This window comes from Scyliorhinus torazame, chromosome 5 (genome assembly GCF_047496885.1).
Source record: "Scyliorhinus torazame isolate Kashiwa2021f chromosome 5, sScyTor2.1, whole genome shotgun sequence".
Taxonomy (NCBI): domain Eukaryota; kingdom Metazoa; phylum Chordata; class Chondrichthyes; order Carcharhiniformes; family Scyliorhinidae; genus Scyliorhinus; species Scyliorhinus torazame.
This window is the reverse complement of record NC_092711.1, coordinates 81,538,594-81,551,452: the sequence shown is the minus strand read 5'-3', so window position 1 is coordinate 81,551,452 and position 12,859 is coordinate 81,538,594. Positions and strand designations below refer to the sequence as shown.

The following is a 12,859-nucleotide window of genomic DNA, read 5'->3' as shown; positions in this document are numbered from 1 at the left end:
TGAAAACAGGCCCTTCGGCCCAACTTGTCCATGCCGCCCAGTGTTTACCACTGAGTTAGTCCCAATTGCCCGCATTTGGCCCATATCCCTCTATACCCAACATTCCCGCCTCTACTTATGCCTCTGGCAGCTCGTTCCAGATACTCGCCACCCTCTGTGTGAAAAACATTTCCCCTCTGGCCCCTTTTATATCTCTCCCCTCTTACCTTAAACCTATGCCCTCTAGTTTTATACTCCCTTACATTTGGGAAAAGATGTTGACTATCTACCTCACTTATGCCCCTCATTATTTTACAGACCTCTATAAGATCACGCCTACGCTCCAGGGCAATAAGTCCTGGTTGCATCCGAGTAAATCTTTTCTGCATTCATTCTAGTTGAATTATATCCTTTCTATAATAGGACCAGAACTGTACACAGTGCTCCAAGTGTCGCCTTACTAATGTCTTGTACAACTTCAGCAAGACGTCCCAACTCCTGTATTCAATGTTCTGACCAATGAAACCAAATATGCCGAATGCCTTCTTCACCACCCTGTCCACCTGTGACTCCACTTTCAAGGAGCTATGAACCTGTACTCCTAGATCTCTTTGTCCTATAACTCTCCCCAACTCCCTCCCATTCACTGAGTAGGTCCTGCCCCGATTCGATCGATCAACCAAAATGTATCACCTCACATTTATCTAAATTAAACTCCCATCTGCCGTTCATTGGCCCAATTGATCAAGTTCCGTTGCAATCCTAGATAACCTTCTCTGGTCATTATGCCACCAACCTTGGTACCATTTGCAAACTTACTAACCATGCCTCCTACATTCTCATCCAAATCATTAATATAAATAACAAATAACAGTGGACCCAGCACTGATCCCTGAGGCACACCGCTGGTCACCGGCCTCCAGTTTGAAAAACAATCCTCTACAACCACCCTTTGTCTTCTGTCGCCAAGCCAATTTTGTAGCCAATTGGCTACCTCACCCTGGATCCCGTGAGATTTAACCTTGTGGAACAACCTACCATGCAGTACCTTGACAAAGGCTTTGCTAAAGTCCATGACAACATCGTCGACTGCACTGCCCTCATCTACCTTGTTGGTTCCCCCTTTAAAAAAACTCAACCAAATTTGTGAGACATTATTTTCCACTCAGAAAGCCATGTTAACTATCCCTAATCAGTCCTTGCCTCTCTAAATGCCAGTAGATCCTGTCTCTCAGAATACCTTCTCACAACTTACTCACCACGGATGCTAGGCTCACCGGTCTGTAGTTCTCAGACTTTTCCCTCTGGCCTTTGTTAAACAAAGGCACATTTGTTACCCTCCAATCTTCGGGCACCTCACCTGTGGCTGTCGACAATTCAAATATCTCTGCTAGGGGACCCGCAATTTCACCCCTAACCTCCCACACGTCCTGGGATACATTTCATCAGTTTCCGGGGATTTATCTATCTGGATGCGCGTTAAGCTTGATCTAACCCCATTCCCCCACTCCACTTTGTGGGTAATCTGCAATCCCAAAACCAAATTTTAACAGTCCCAGCTCGCCATACCTTCCATTCTGTCTCTGCTAGCCTTGGCATCTAGGGATGGTTTGATAACCTGCCTGTGTATCTGCACCTGGCAGTGTTTGATGATCGAGAGGAACTGGAGCTTTACTCTGTATCTAACCCTGTGTTGTACCTGTCCTGGGAGTGGTTGATTGGAGAGGCAGCTTTACTCTGTATCTAACCCTGTACTGTACCTGTCCTGGAAGTGTTTGATGGGGTCAGTGTATAAGGAGATTTCTTCTGAATCTAACCCCGTGCTGCACCTGGCCTGGGAGTGTTTGATGGCGACAGTGCAGAGGAGAATATACGTTGTATCTGACCTTGTGCTATACTTGGGCAGCACGGTAGCATTGTGGATAGCACAATTGCTTCAAAGCTCCAGGGTCCCAGGTTTGATTCCGGCTTGGGACAGTCTGTGCGGAGTCTGCACATCCTCCCCATGTGTGCGTGGGTTTCCTCTGGGTGCTCCGGTTTCCTCCCACAGTCCAAAGATGTGCAGGTTAGGTGGATTGGCCATGATAAATTGCCCTTAGTGTCCAAAATTGCCCTTGTGTTGGGTGGGGTTACTGGGTTATGGGGATAGGGTGGAGGTGTTGACCTTGGGTAGGGTGCTCTTTCCAAGAGCCGGTGCAGACTCGATGGGCCGAATGGCCTCCTTCTGCACTGTAAATTCTATGATACCTATTATGGGAGTGTTTGATGGGGACAGCATCGAGGGAGATTTACTCTGTATCTAACACCATTTTGTATCAGCCTTGGGAGTGTTTCATGGGGCAATGTAGAGGGAGCTGTGCTGCAACGGATTGGAGAATGGTTCAAGCTGGCACTTGGTACTCAGATTTTCCAGTAGACTCCCTTCGCTTTAAAAATAACATTTCATTCAGAGATCAGAGAAACCATCACCGGTTCCTCCACTGTTTCTCCCCCTCCCCCCCCCCCCCCCCCCCCCCCCCCCCCCACCGCAGACAGCTCACCGTGGAAACACTGATAAAACATTCCTTCACTGCAGATAGGTCACTGTAGAAACGCTGATAAGACATTCCTTCACTGCAGACAGGTCACCGTGGAAACGCTGATAAGACATTCCATTCCACAGAATCGACTCATTGGAAACTCTAATCGGATTGGGGAGAGGACAGAGTTTGTCTGTTATTAACCTCAACATAAACTTAAACCAGAGTGAATAGTGGAACAGATTGAATTCTAATGTGTGATGTTTATAGCTAACAGTAATGGAATTATCAGAAATAATAGAATTAACAGGCAGGGTAGTTTAGGGAAAATGAGGAAATTACTGAAGAAACGTAACTGCTGGGAACCAAGCATGTGTCCTTGTAAATCACAGATTAGAGAAATTCCTGCTGTCTTTTCCTCACTTGCTGCATGAACTGTGTTCCGTACTGGCCACCAAACCTCAGGAAAGGTACATTGCACTTGATAACAGTCCAGTACAGATTGACCATGGTGAAGTGAGGCTGGTTAGCTGAGTGAATCCCTTCCCACACACGGAGAACATTAACGGTCACTCCTCAGTGTGAACAGGTCGGTGAATCTCCAGGTCTGATTAAATCTATTCCACAATCCCCAGATTTCCAAGATTTCTCCCCAGCGTGACTACATATCGTTCGAAAGGTCAGATCATCGGCTAAAACATCATCTACATTCAGACCACGTGAACTGTTTCTCCACACATTGAACAGGGCTCTATTGCTTCTATGGTTAAAGGCTGACGGTGTTCATGGCCATGGAGGGATTTGACAACACGAATGCAAATTTTATAATGGAGGCTTTGCTTAATCAGACCCAATGTAGGTCAGTGAGCACAGCGGTGATGGTGAACAGGACTTGGTGTGAGAAAATACACGGCCAGCAGAGTTTTGGATAAGCTCACGTTTCCATGTGGGGTGAATATGAGAGGCTGGACAGGAATGTATTCGAATCACCAAGTCTAAAGGTAACAGGGGCATGGATGAGGTTTCAGCAGCAGTTGGGGTGGGGTTGGAGACAGGTGACATTATGGAGACTGAAATATCTGGTATTAGTGATGGTGTGGATTTGGGGTCAGAAACTCATCTTGGGTCAAATCTGACACGGAGATTGTGCAGTGTTGTTCAGCCTCAGACAGTTTCCAGGGAGAGGGATGGACTCGGGAGTTAGGGAACGGAATTTCTAATGGTGACTGAAGACAATGGCTTTGGTCTTCCAAATTTTTAATTGGAGGAAATTTCTGCTCATCCAGTACTGGATGTGGGATAAGCAGTTTGATAATTTAGTAACAGTGGAGGAATGGGGAGGGATGGGGGTGAGGTAGAGCTGGGTGTTGTCAGTGTACATGTGAAAACTAACACTTTTGGATGATGTCACCTCGTGGCAGCATTTAAACGGTCTCGCTTCAGTGTGAACTCTTTGATGGGACACCTGATCCCGAGAACTTTTAAAGCACTTCCTGCATTTAAAAGGTCTCTCATTGTGAATCTGCTGGTGTGTCAGCAGTTGGGATGAATGAGTGAATCCCTTCCCACACTCGGGCCGGTGAAAGGCCTTTCCCCAGTGTGAACTCGCTGGTGCATCAACAGGCTGTATGACTGAGTGAATCCACGCCCACACTCGGGGCAGGTGAAAGGCTTCTCCCCAATATGAATGTGTTGATGGGTTGCCAGGTCAGATGGGTAAATGAACGCTTTGTCGCAGTTCCCACATTTCCATGGTTTCTCCCGGCTGTGACTGCGCTTGTGCTTTGACAGGCCAGATAATCGCCTGAAGCTTCGTCCACACACAGAACACGTGTACGGTTTCTCTCCACTGTGAACTGTGCTTTTTCCTTCCATGTTCAAAATCTGATGATATTCAGATTACGATCAGTTACACGACTGTCAGATTTTGATTGGTGCTTGGTTGCAGTTTTTCAATTGCACATCCTTCCCTGCTAATACCCTGTGAAATTGATTTAAAACAGTAAAAAGGGAGTGAGAAAGATCCCACAGAAACACAAAGGCAGGTTGTGAAATTGAGCTGTATCAATCTGGTAACTTGTGGGGCCGGCACTGGGAAAAAGTGACCACGGAAACTGTTGAACCTTTCGTGAAAAGTGAACCAGTTTGTTAATGTCCTTCAGGGAAGGGAACCTGCCACACGGCCTGAGACTACACAAAACTTGGGCCTCTGCAAGAACACAAGAAATAGGAGCAGAAGTAGACCATTCGGCCCATCGAACCTGCTCTGCCTTGAACACGATTGTGGCTGATCTCAGTCTTAATTCCTCTTTCCCGTTAGCTCTCTATGTCCTTTCACTTCCTGAGAGACCAAAAATCTCACCATCTCAGCCTTAAATATATATTCACTGATGCTCACAGTAACTTCATTGCAGTGTTAATGTAAGCCTACAATAATGATTATTGTTATTATCATCCACAACCCTCTGGGCTAGAGAATTTTATGTGAGAAACAGAGTGAGAGAGAAAGAGAGTGAGTAGTGGGAGAGAGAGAGAGAATCAAAAAGGTTGATGGAAGGGAGAGTGAGAACGGAGTGAGGGTAACAGGAAGCAATGGACCAACAACTGAATCACAATTTGACAAAATCTCCTGAACCCTTAACCTCCACCACCTGGATGGAACAGGACAGCAGATGTATGTGAAGATCACCACCTGCAAGTTCCTTTCCAAGACACACACTGTTGAACTTGTCTGACATCCAGGACTGGATGAGCAGAACTTTCCTCCATTTAAATATTGACAAGACTGAACCCATTCCCTTCCTGTCCCCTCTACAAACTTCACTCCCTTGTCACCAATTCCATCCCTGTCCAATGTCTGAGGCTGAAGCTGACTGTTCACAACCTTAGTGAAATATTTCACCCCTAGATAAGCTCTTGACCACATATCCACACTGTCACCAAGATTGCTGATTTCCACCTCAGTAACACAGCTCGACTCCACCTTAGTCTCTGTTCATCTGCTGCAGAAACCATCATCCATTCTTCTGTTACCACTTAACCAAATTATTCCAACGCACTCGCAGCCGGACTGCAACATTAAACAACCCCCTCCATCCCATCCCAAACTCTGCTACCCATGTGCTTACTCACACCAGCCCCTGTGCCCACTGATCTGCAAACACTTCCTTTTAAAAGGCACAAAAAGTTTAAATTTTTCATTGTTTACTCCATGGTAATGATCATCCTGATCTCTGTAATCTCCTCCACACACACCCCTTTGAGATCTCTGCACTCATTTAATTCCAGCCACTTGAGCAGTCCTGATTTTAATCTCTCCACCATTACTGTGTTCCCAAGGCCTCAATTTCCTCTTCAAAAAACTCTCCGACTCACTTTCCTCCGTTAAGATTCTCCTTAAAATCTAATATCTCCTCATGTGGCTCAGTGTCAATTGTTATTTTGTAACGTTTCTCTGAAAGTCTTCAAAGTTTTATTCCGTTCAAGTCACAATATAAATTCGAATTATTGTCACTGCCCTGGACATATATTCTGCCCCATAAATAGGAATTTGTAACTCAGAGTGAAGCAGTTTGCTGGACATTCTGTCATGAAGAAACGTTTCAAAAATGTTGCCCCCAACAATGATGGCCACTGAGCCTGCGCTCTGCTGCTCGTGCCCCAATAAAGATGGTGGGTCCGCATACGCACTGCTGCTGGTGATCCAAAGAAGGATGCCGAGGGCGCATGCGGACTACTGCTAGTGCGCCAAAGAAGGATGCCGAGGGCGCATGCGCACTACTGCTAGTGATCCAAAGGATGCCAAGGGCGCATCCCCACTGCTGCCACGAACCCAATATTGAGATGGCGCATGCGCACGTCTGCCAGAGCCAAATAAAGATGGCGTTAGCTTAATCTTGTCTGTAACAAAGCTGCAGCTCGCGCTCAGATCCCCAGGTACCGGTAGGTTATTTTTCCGGATTTTTGGTCTATATAACATGTACACGAAGCGTGCCTAACGACCCTCCTGATTCATCTCTCTCTCCGTCCCGCCATTCCCACCTTCACAGATTGTGGATCCGAGATAGAACCTTTTGCTGCCTCGCCATTAATCACATTGCGCGCGCTTCACTCAGCCCAGTCCCGCCGCCTCATTCGCGCTGATTGGTTGGAGGACCAGTCGCTCTCGACCGGTCCTCCGGATCTGTCCACTCTTCGCCTATTGGTTCGGTGCTGCCGTCAATCACCCCGCGCATTGTGATGTGTCAGGTGAGAGGTCAGTGTCGGGGAGGGGGACGGACGGGGTTACAAACCTCAGAGCGGCCCCAGAGCCGAACAATGAACATTCTCCACTCTCACTGTCGCTTCCGGCTTCTCTCCACAAACAACCTCACAGAGACCAGGGGGGGGGGGAGAGAGACACTGACCCAGTGACCATGTCACTGCATTAGAGGAAAAGACTAATGGCACCCCTCCTGTTCAAAAAGGCAGAAAGTAGGAAAATAGTTAGTTTAATGCCTGTTGTTGGGAAACTGCTGGAATCCTCACATCCGCTTAAAAGTACCTGGATGAAGACTGGCACATCATAACATTCAGGGCTATGGGCCAAGTGCTGGCAAATGGGATTAGGTAGGTGGGTCAGATTTTGATGTGTTGATGCAAACTCGATGGATCAAAGTGCCTCTTCTGCACTTTTGCTGATAATACAAAGTTTGGTGGCATCGTAGACAGCATTGATGACAACATAAAACTGTAAGAAGATAATGATAATATTAATAATAATTACTTATTGTCACAAGTAAGCTTCAATGAAGTTACTGTGAAAAGTCCCTAGTCACCACATTCCGGCGGCTGTTCGGGGAGGCCGCTGCAGGAATTGAACCTGTGCTGCTGGCATTGTTCTGCATTACAAGCCAGCTATTTAGCCCACTGTGCTAAACCAGCCCCTATTGACAGATATTGACAGACAAGGTGAATGGCCAAGATTGTGGCAATGTAAACAAGTGTGAGGTTATCTGTTTTGAACCAAAAAAGATTAGAGCTGAGTACTTTTTAAATGGAAAGAGGTTAAATACAGTGGGTGCCCAAAGAGACTTGGGGTTCATGGATAGAATCTACAGCACGCAAACAGGCCCTTCGGCCCAAACTGGTCCATGCTAACCAAAAGGTCCATCTAAGCTAACCCAATATCCCTCTGAACCTTTCCTATCCATGTATCTGTCCAAATGCCTTTTCAATGTTGCCAATGCCCCTGCCTCAACCACTTCCTCCGGCAGCTCATTCCACATACGTACCACCCTCTGTGTAAAACCGTTGCTCCTTAGGTTCCCATTAATTCTTTCCCCTCTTAACTTAAACCAAAGTCCTTTAGTTCTCAATTCCCCAACCCTGAGAAAAAGACAGAGCATTCACCCTATCCATGCCTCTCATGATCTTATACATCTCGATAAGATCACCCCTCAGTCTCCTACGCTCCAAAGAAACAGGTCCTGGCCTGTCCAATCTCTCCCTATAACTCAGTCCCTTGAGTCCTGGCAATATCCTTGTAAATCTCTTCTGCACTCTCTCCAATTTAATAACATCTTTCCTATAGCAAAGCAACCAAAACTGAACACAATACTCCAGGTGCGACCTCACCAACGTCCTGTACAACTGCAACATAACTTCCCAACTTCTATACTCAATGCCCTGACTGATGAAGGCCAAAAGCCTTCTTCACTGCCCTATACACCTGTGACTCCACCTTTAGAGAACCGTGCACCCGAACTCCAAGGTCCCTCTGTTCCATGGTATTCCCTCAGGCCCTACCATTCAATGTGAAAGTCCTACCTTGATTTGACTTTCCGAAATGCAACTCCTCACACTTACTGTATTGAACTCCATTTGCCATTTCTTGGCCCACTTCCCCAGCAGATCAAGATCCAGCTGCAATTTTTAATAACCTTCCTCACTGTCTACAATATCACCTATTTTAGTGTCATCTGCAAACTTACTGATCAAGCCTTGTACTTTCTCATCCAAGTCATTGATATAGATAACATTCAGCAATCTCTTAGTTACAAATCTCCTGGTTACTTATCTCCGAGTTACTAATCTAGTTACAACCCGACTTAGTTAATTACTCTAATGTCACGTTTCAGTTTTTGCCCCCAGTCCAGATACCCAACAGGTAAGTTATTTATACTTACTGATGGCAGCAGGGTGGCGCAGTGAGTAGCACTGCTGCCTCACGGTGCTGAGGTCCCAGGTTCGATCCCGGCTCTGGCTCACTGTCCATGTGAAGTTTGCACATTCTCCCCGTGTTTGTGTCGGTTTTGCCCCCACAACCCAAAAGGATGTGCAGGGTAGGTGGATTGGCCACGCTAAATTGCCATTTAATTGGAAAAATGAATTGGGTACTCTAAATTTGAAAAAAAAAAATTATAGTTACTATTCCGAAGCTCCACCTTTCTGATTCGCACCAACTCCGCTCCCTGCCGACTAGGCCATGAATCCCTGAGGTAAGTTATTTATATTTACTGTTCCGAAGCTAATCCTCCCCGGATTCACATCAACTCTGCTCCCTGCTGACTAGGCCATTAATCCCCGAGGTTATTTATACTTACTATTTCGAAGCTGCTCTTTCCCGGATTCGTACCAACTCCGCTCCCTGCCGGCTAGGCCGTGAATCCCTGAGGTAAGTTATTTATATTTCCTGTTCTGAAGCTCCTCCTCCCTGGATTCGCCCCAACTCCGCTCCCTGCCGGCTAGGCCGTGAATCCCTGAGGTAAGTTATTTATATTTACTGTTCCAAAGCTCCTCTCCCCGAGTTCACACCAACTCCGCTCCCTGCGTTGGCGAGGTTCATAGCTGGGTGGCTGGAAAACCATTAGGACAGTAACTGTCCTGTAAGGTAATGAATCCTTTTGCTTCCCATTTGGCCGAGGAAGGCGGTGTGTCACAAGGATGGATGTGTTGACCGATTAATGGCTGGAGGATGGGGGCAGGTCATGTGATCAAACCTCCAGGAATACATTCAATCAAGTTGATGAGGAGAGAATGTTGTGAATTTTTATACTAAACTGACAGTGAGGTTTCTGTAAATTGACAGGATAATGGAAGTGGAGGTTGAACTGACTGGAAAAGCAAACCAAACGTCACATCGCGATCTGACAGAATCACTCGATTCACCAGAACCTGAATTTCAGCAGCATCTGGGTGTGGAAGGTAAAAGGTTTGTCTGTTCTGTCTGTGAGGGTAGAGTTAAGGTCTCAGTGTGACTGGAAAAGCCCCGAGATTCACAAACCCTGGTTAGACCAAACGTGGAGAACTGTGTTCAGTTCTGGGCAACAAACCTGAGGAAGGATAGAATGGCCTCGGAGGGAGTGTAGCACCGATTTACCTGAGTGATATCTGAATACCCCGGGGTTAAATTACAAAACTAGATGACACAAGAGTCAGAGACATGATGGTACAGAGAATGGCATTCGGCCCATTGAGTCCATGCTAGCTCTCTGGAGCAATCCAGTCAGTGCCATTCTCCTCTCTCCCTGTATCCTCGCAGGTTATTTCCCCTCAGATGTCTATCCAATTTCCTGTTGAAATCAAATCATTCATTGTGTCTATTTTCAAACTCCCTCATAGGCAGGTCATTGCCACTCGCTGTGTAAAAACATATATCTCATATCACCTCATATCTCCTGTACCTTTGACATACAAACTCGGAACAGGCCACTCGGCCCCTCGAGCCTGTTCAGCATTCAATAAGATTGCGGCTGATCTCATTCTAACCTCAACTCCACATTCCTGCCTACCCCCGATAACCTTTCACCCCCCTTGCTCATCATGAATCTATCCAGCTCTGCCTTAAAAATATTCAAGGACTCTGCTTCCACTGCCTTTTAAGGACGTGAGTTCCAAAGTCTTACAACCGTCGAGAATGAAAAATCCTCATCTCCATCTGAAATGGGCGACCGCTCACTTTGCAACAGTGACACCCTCGTTCTTGATTCTCCCACAAGAGGAAACATCCTCTCTACATCCACCCTGTCAAAACCCCTCAGGATCTTATATCGTTCAATCCAGGCTTTATCCAAAACTTTAAATCTGTGTCCCAGCTGCTTGTACGATCGGTGAATGAAAACAGTTTCTTTGTCCACCCGATGGAAACCTGGCGTAATCTTGTGTCCCTGAATGAAATCTCCCCTCAACCTCCTTTGCTGGAACCATTCTGGTAAATCTCCTCTGCACCTTCTCAAGAACCTTCACATTCTTCCTGAAGAGTGGTGACCAGAGCTTTATAAAGATTCATAGAATAGAATTAGAACCATAGAATTCCATCAGTGCAGAAGGGGGCCATTCGAGTCTCCACTGATTCTCTGAAAGGTCATCCTGCCTCGGCCCACACCCCTACCCTGTCCCTGTAACCCCATAGCCCCACCTAACCTGCACAACCCTGGACACTTAAGGGGCAATTTATCAAGGCCAATCCACCTAACTTTCCCTTTGGACTTTTGGAGGAAACCTGAGCACCGGGTGGAAGCCCACACAGACACGGGGAGAAAGTACAAACTCCACACAGTCACCAAGGCCGGAATTGAACCCGGGTCCTTGGCGCTGTGAGGCAGCAGTACTAATCACTGTGCCACCAGAAACATAGTTTTGGCAACAATATTACTGTTGATAAAGCTCAAGATCGAATTTGCTTTGCCAACTACTCTCTTGATATGTCTTGTAGACATACAAAATCCCTCTTCACCTCTTTCTCTCCTCCCAGAGGCCAGTTGGGTTTTTATGACAATGCAGTAGTTTTCATGGTCACTTTTTCCCAGTGCCGGCCCCACAAATGACCAGATTCATTCAGCTCAATTTCACAACCTGCCTTTGTGTTTTTGTGGGTTCTCTCTCACTCCCTATTTTCTGTTTTGAATCCGTTTCACAGGGTGTTCGAAGGGGACGCTTCAAAGTCCGGAAACTCAAACCAAGCATCACATCAGGATCTGACAGAGTCCTCAATTTATCATTGCTGAATATCATCGGATTTTGAACATGGAAGGAAAAAGCATCATTCACAGTGGGGAGAAACCATACATGTGTTGTGTGTGTGGACGAGGATTCAGTCAATCATCAGGCTTCATGAAACACCAATGCAGTCACACTGAGAACAAATCCTGGAAATGTGCGGACTGTGGGAAAGGATTCACTTCCCCATCCAAGCTGGAAACTCATCGACGCAGCCACACTGGAGAGAGACCATTCACCTGTTCCAAGTGTGGGAAGGGATTCACTAAGTTATCCCACCTGCTGAGACACCAGCGAATTCACACTGGGGAGAGACCATTCACCTGCTGCAAGTGTGAGAAGGGATTCACTGACTCATCGGCCCTGCAGACACACCAGCGAATTCACACTGGGGAGAGACCATTCACCTGCTCCCAGTGTGGGAAGGGATTCACTCAGTCATCCAGTCTGTCCACACACCAGCGAGTTCACTCTAGGGAGAGACCATTCACCTGCTCAGAGTGTGGGAAAGGATTTAGTAATTTGTCCAACCTGCTGAGACACCAGCGAGTTCACACTGATGAGAGACCATTTCAATGTCCAGACTGCGGGAGGTGCTATAAAGGTTCTGGGGATCTGATGCGCCATCAACGTGTTCACATTGACGAGAGTCCGTTCAGGTGCTCTCACTGTGGGACTGGTTTCAGGCACTCATCTAACCTCACTGTACATCAGCGAATTCACACTGGGGAGAGGCCATACACCTGCTCCAAGTGTGGGAAGGGATTCACTCAGTCATCTGACCTGCAGAAGCACCAGCGAGTTCACACTGGGGCGAGGCCATTCACCTGCTCCGAGTGCGGGAAGAGATTCACTCTGTCATCCAACCTGCAGAAGCACCAGCGAGTTCACACTGGGGAGAGGCCATTCACCTGCTCCCAGTGTGGGAAGGGATTCACTCAGTCATCCCACCTGCTGAGTCACCAAATAGGCCATAAGTAACCACAGTGAATGGGTTTTGCTGTTAACTCACATTCAGGACTGAACCATGTTCATTTGGGTCTTTTTCTGCTGATAACAAACTCCAGCCCATTTACAGGGGCTAATATTCTGGCTAAAAATCAAAATAAATTAAGTCTGTGTGAAATGCACAGTGAGTTGAAACTTTTTAATATCTCTGACACAAATTAGTTCCTTTTGAAGTCCTCTCGCTCTCCCCTGTCTCTTCCATCCTCATCTCCACCTGTGAGGCGCTCATGGAACTTCTTTGTGACTGAGATTGAGTGAATCCGATCAGCTGCCTCTGCTGCTTCCCTCCTATTGGAGGGGAATTTCTGTGTTTTACAATGTATACCGAATTATAGAACAGTACAGCACAGAACAGGCCCTTCGGCCCTCAATGT

The 12,859-nt window shown here is 46.7% G+C and overlaps 1 protein-coding gene across 3 annotated transcripts; it reads left to right on the top strand.

Moving 5' to 3' along the window:
- Positions 1 to 6,371: 6,371 nt before the first annotated feature.
- Positions 6,372 to 12,603, top strand: LOC140418624 (uncharacterized). 3 transcript variants are annotated; one of them, XM_072502165.1, is made up of 3 exons: positions 6,372 to 6,440; positions 9,568 to 9,683; positions 11,398 to 12,603. In XM_072502165.1, exon 3 carries the CDS (start codon positions 11,505 to 11,507, stop codon positions 12,456 to 12,458), a length of 954 nt encoding a protein of 317 aa, XP_072358266.1. In that variant the 5' UTR covers positions 6,372 to 6,440; positions 9,568 to 9,683; positions 11,398 to 11,504; the 3' UTR covers positions 12,459 to 12,603. The 3 variants fall into 3 exon arrangements, with proteins under 3 accessions (XP_072358266.1, XP_072358268.1, XP_072358267.1); XM_072502167.1 differs by having other exon boundaries at positions 9,568 to 9,690; XM_072502166.1 differs by lacking the exon at positions 6,372 to 6,440 and adding an exon at positions 6,910 to 7,106.
- Positions 12,604 to 12,859: the final 256 nt, after the last annotated feature.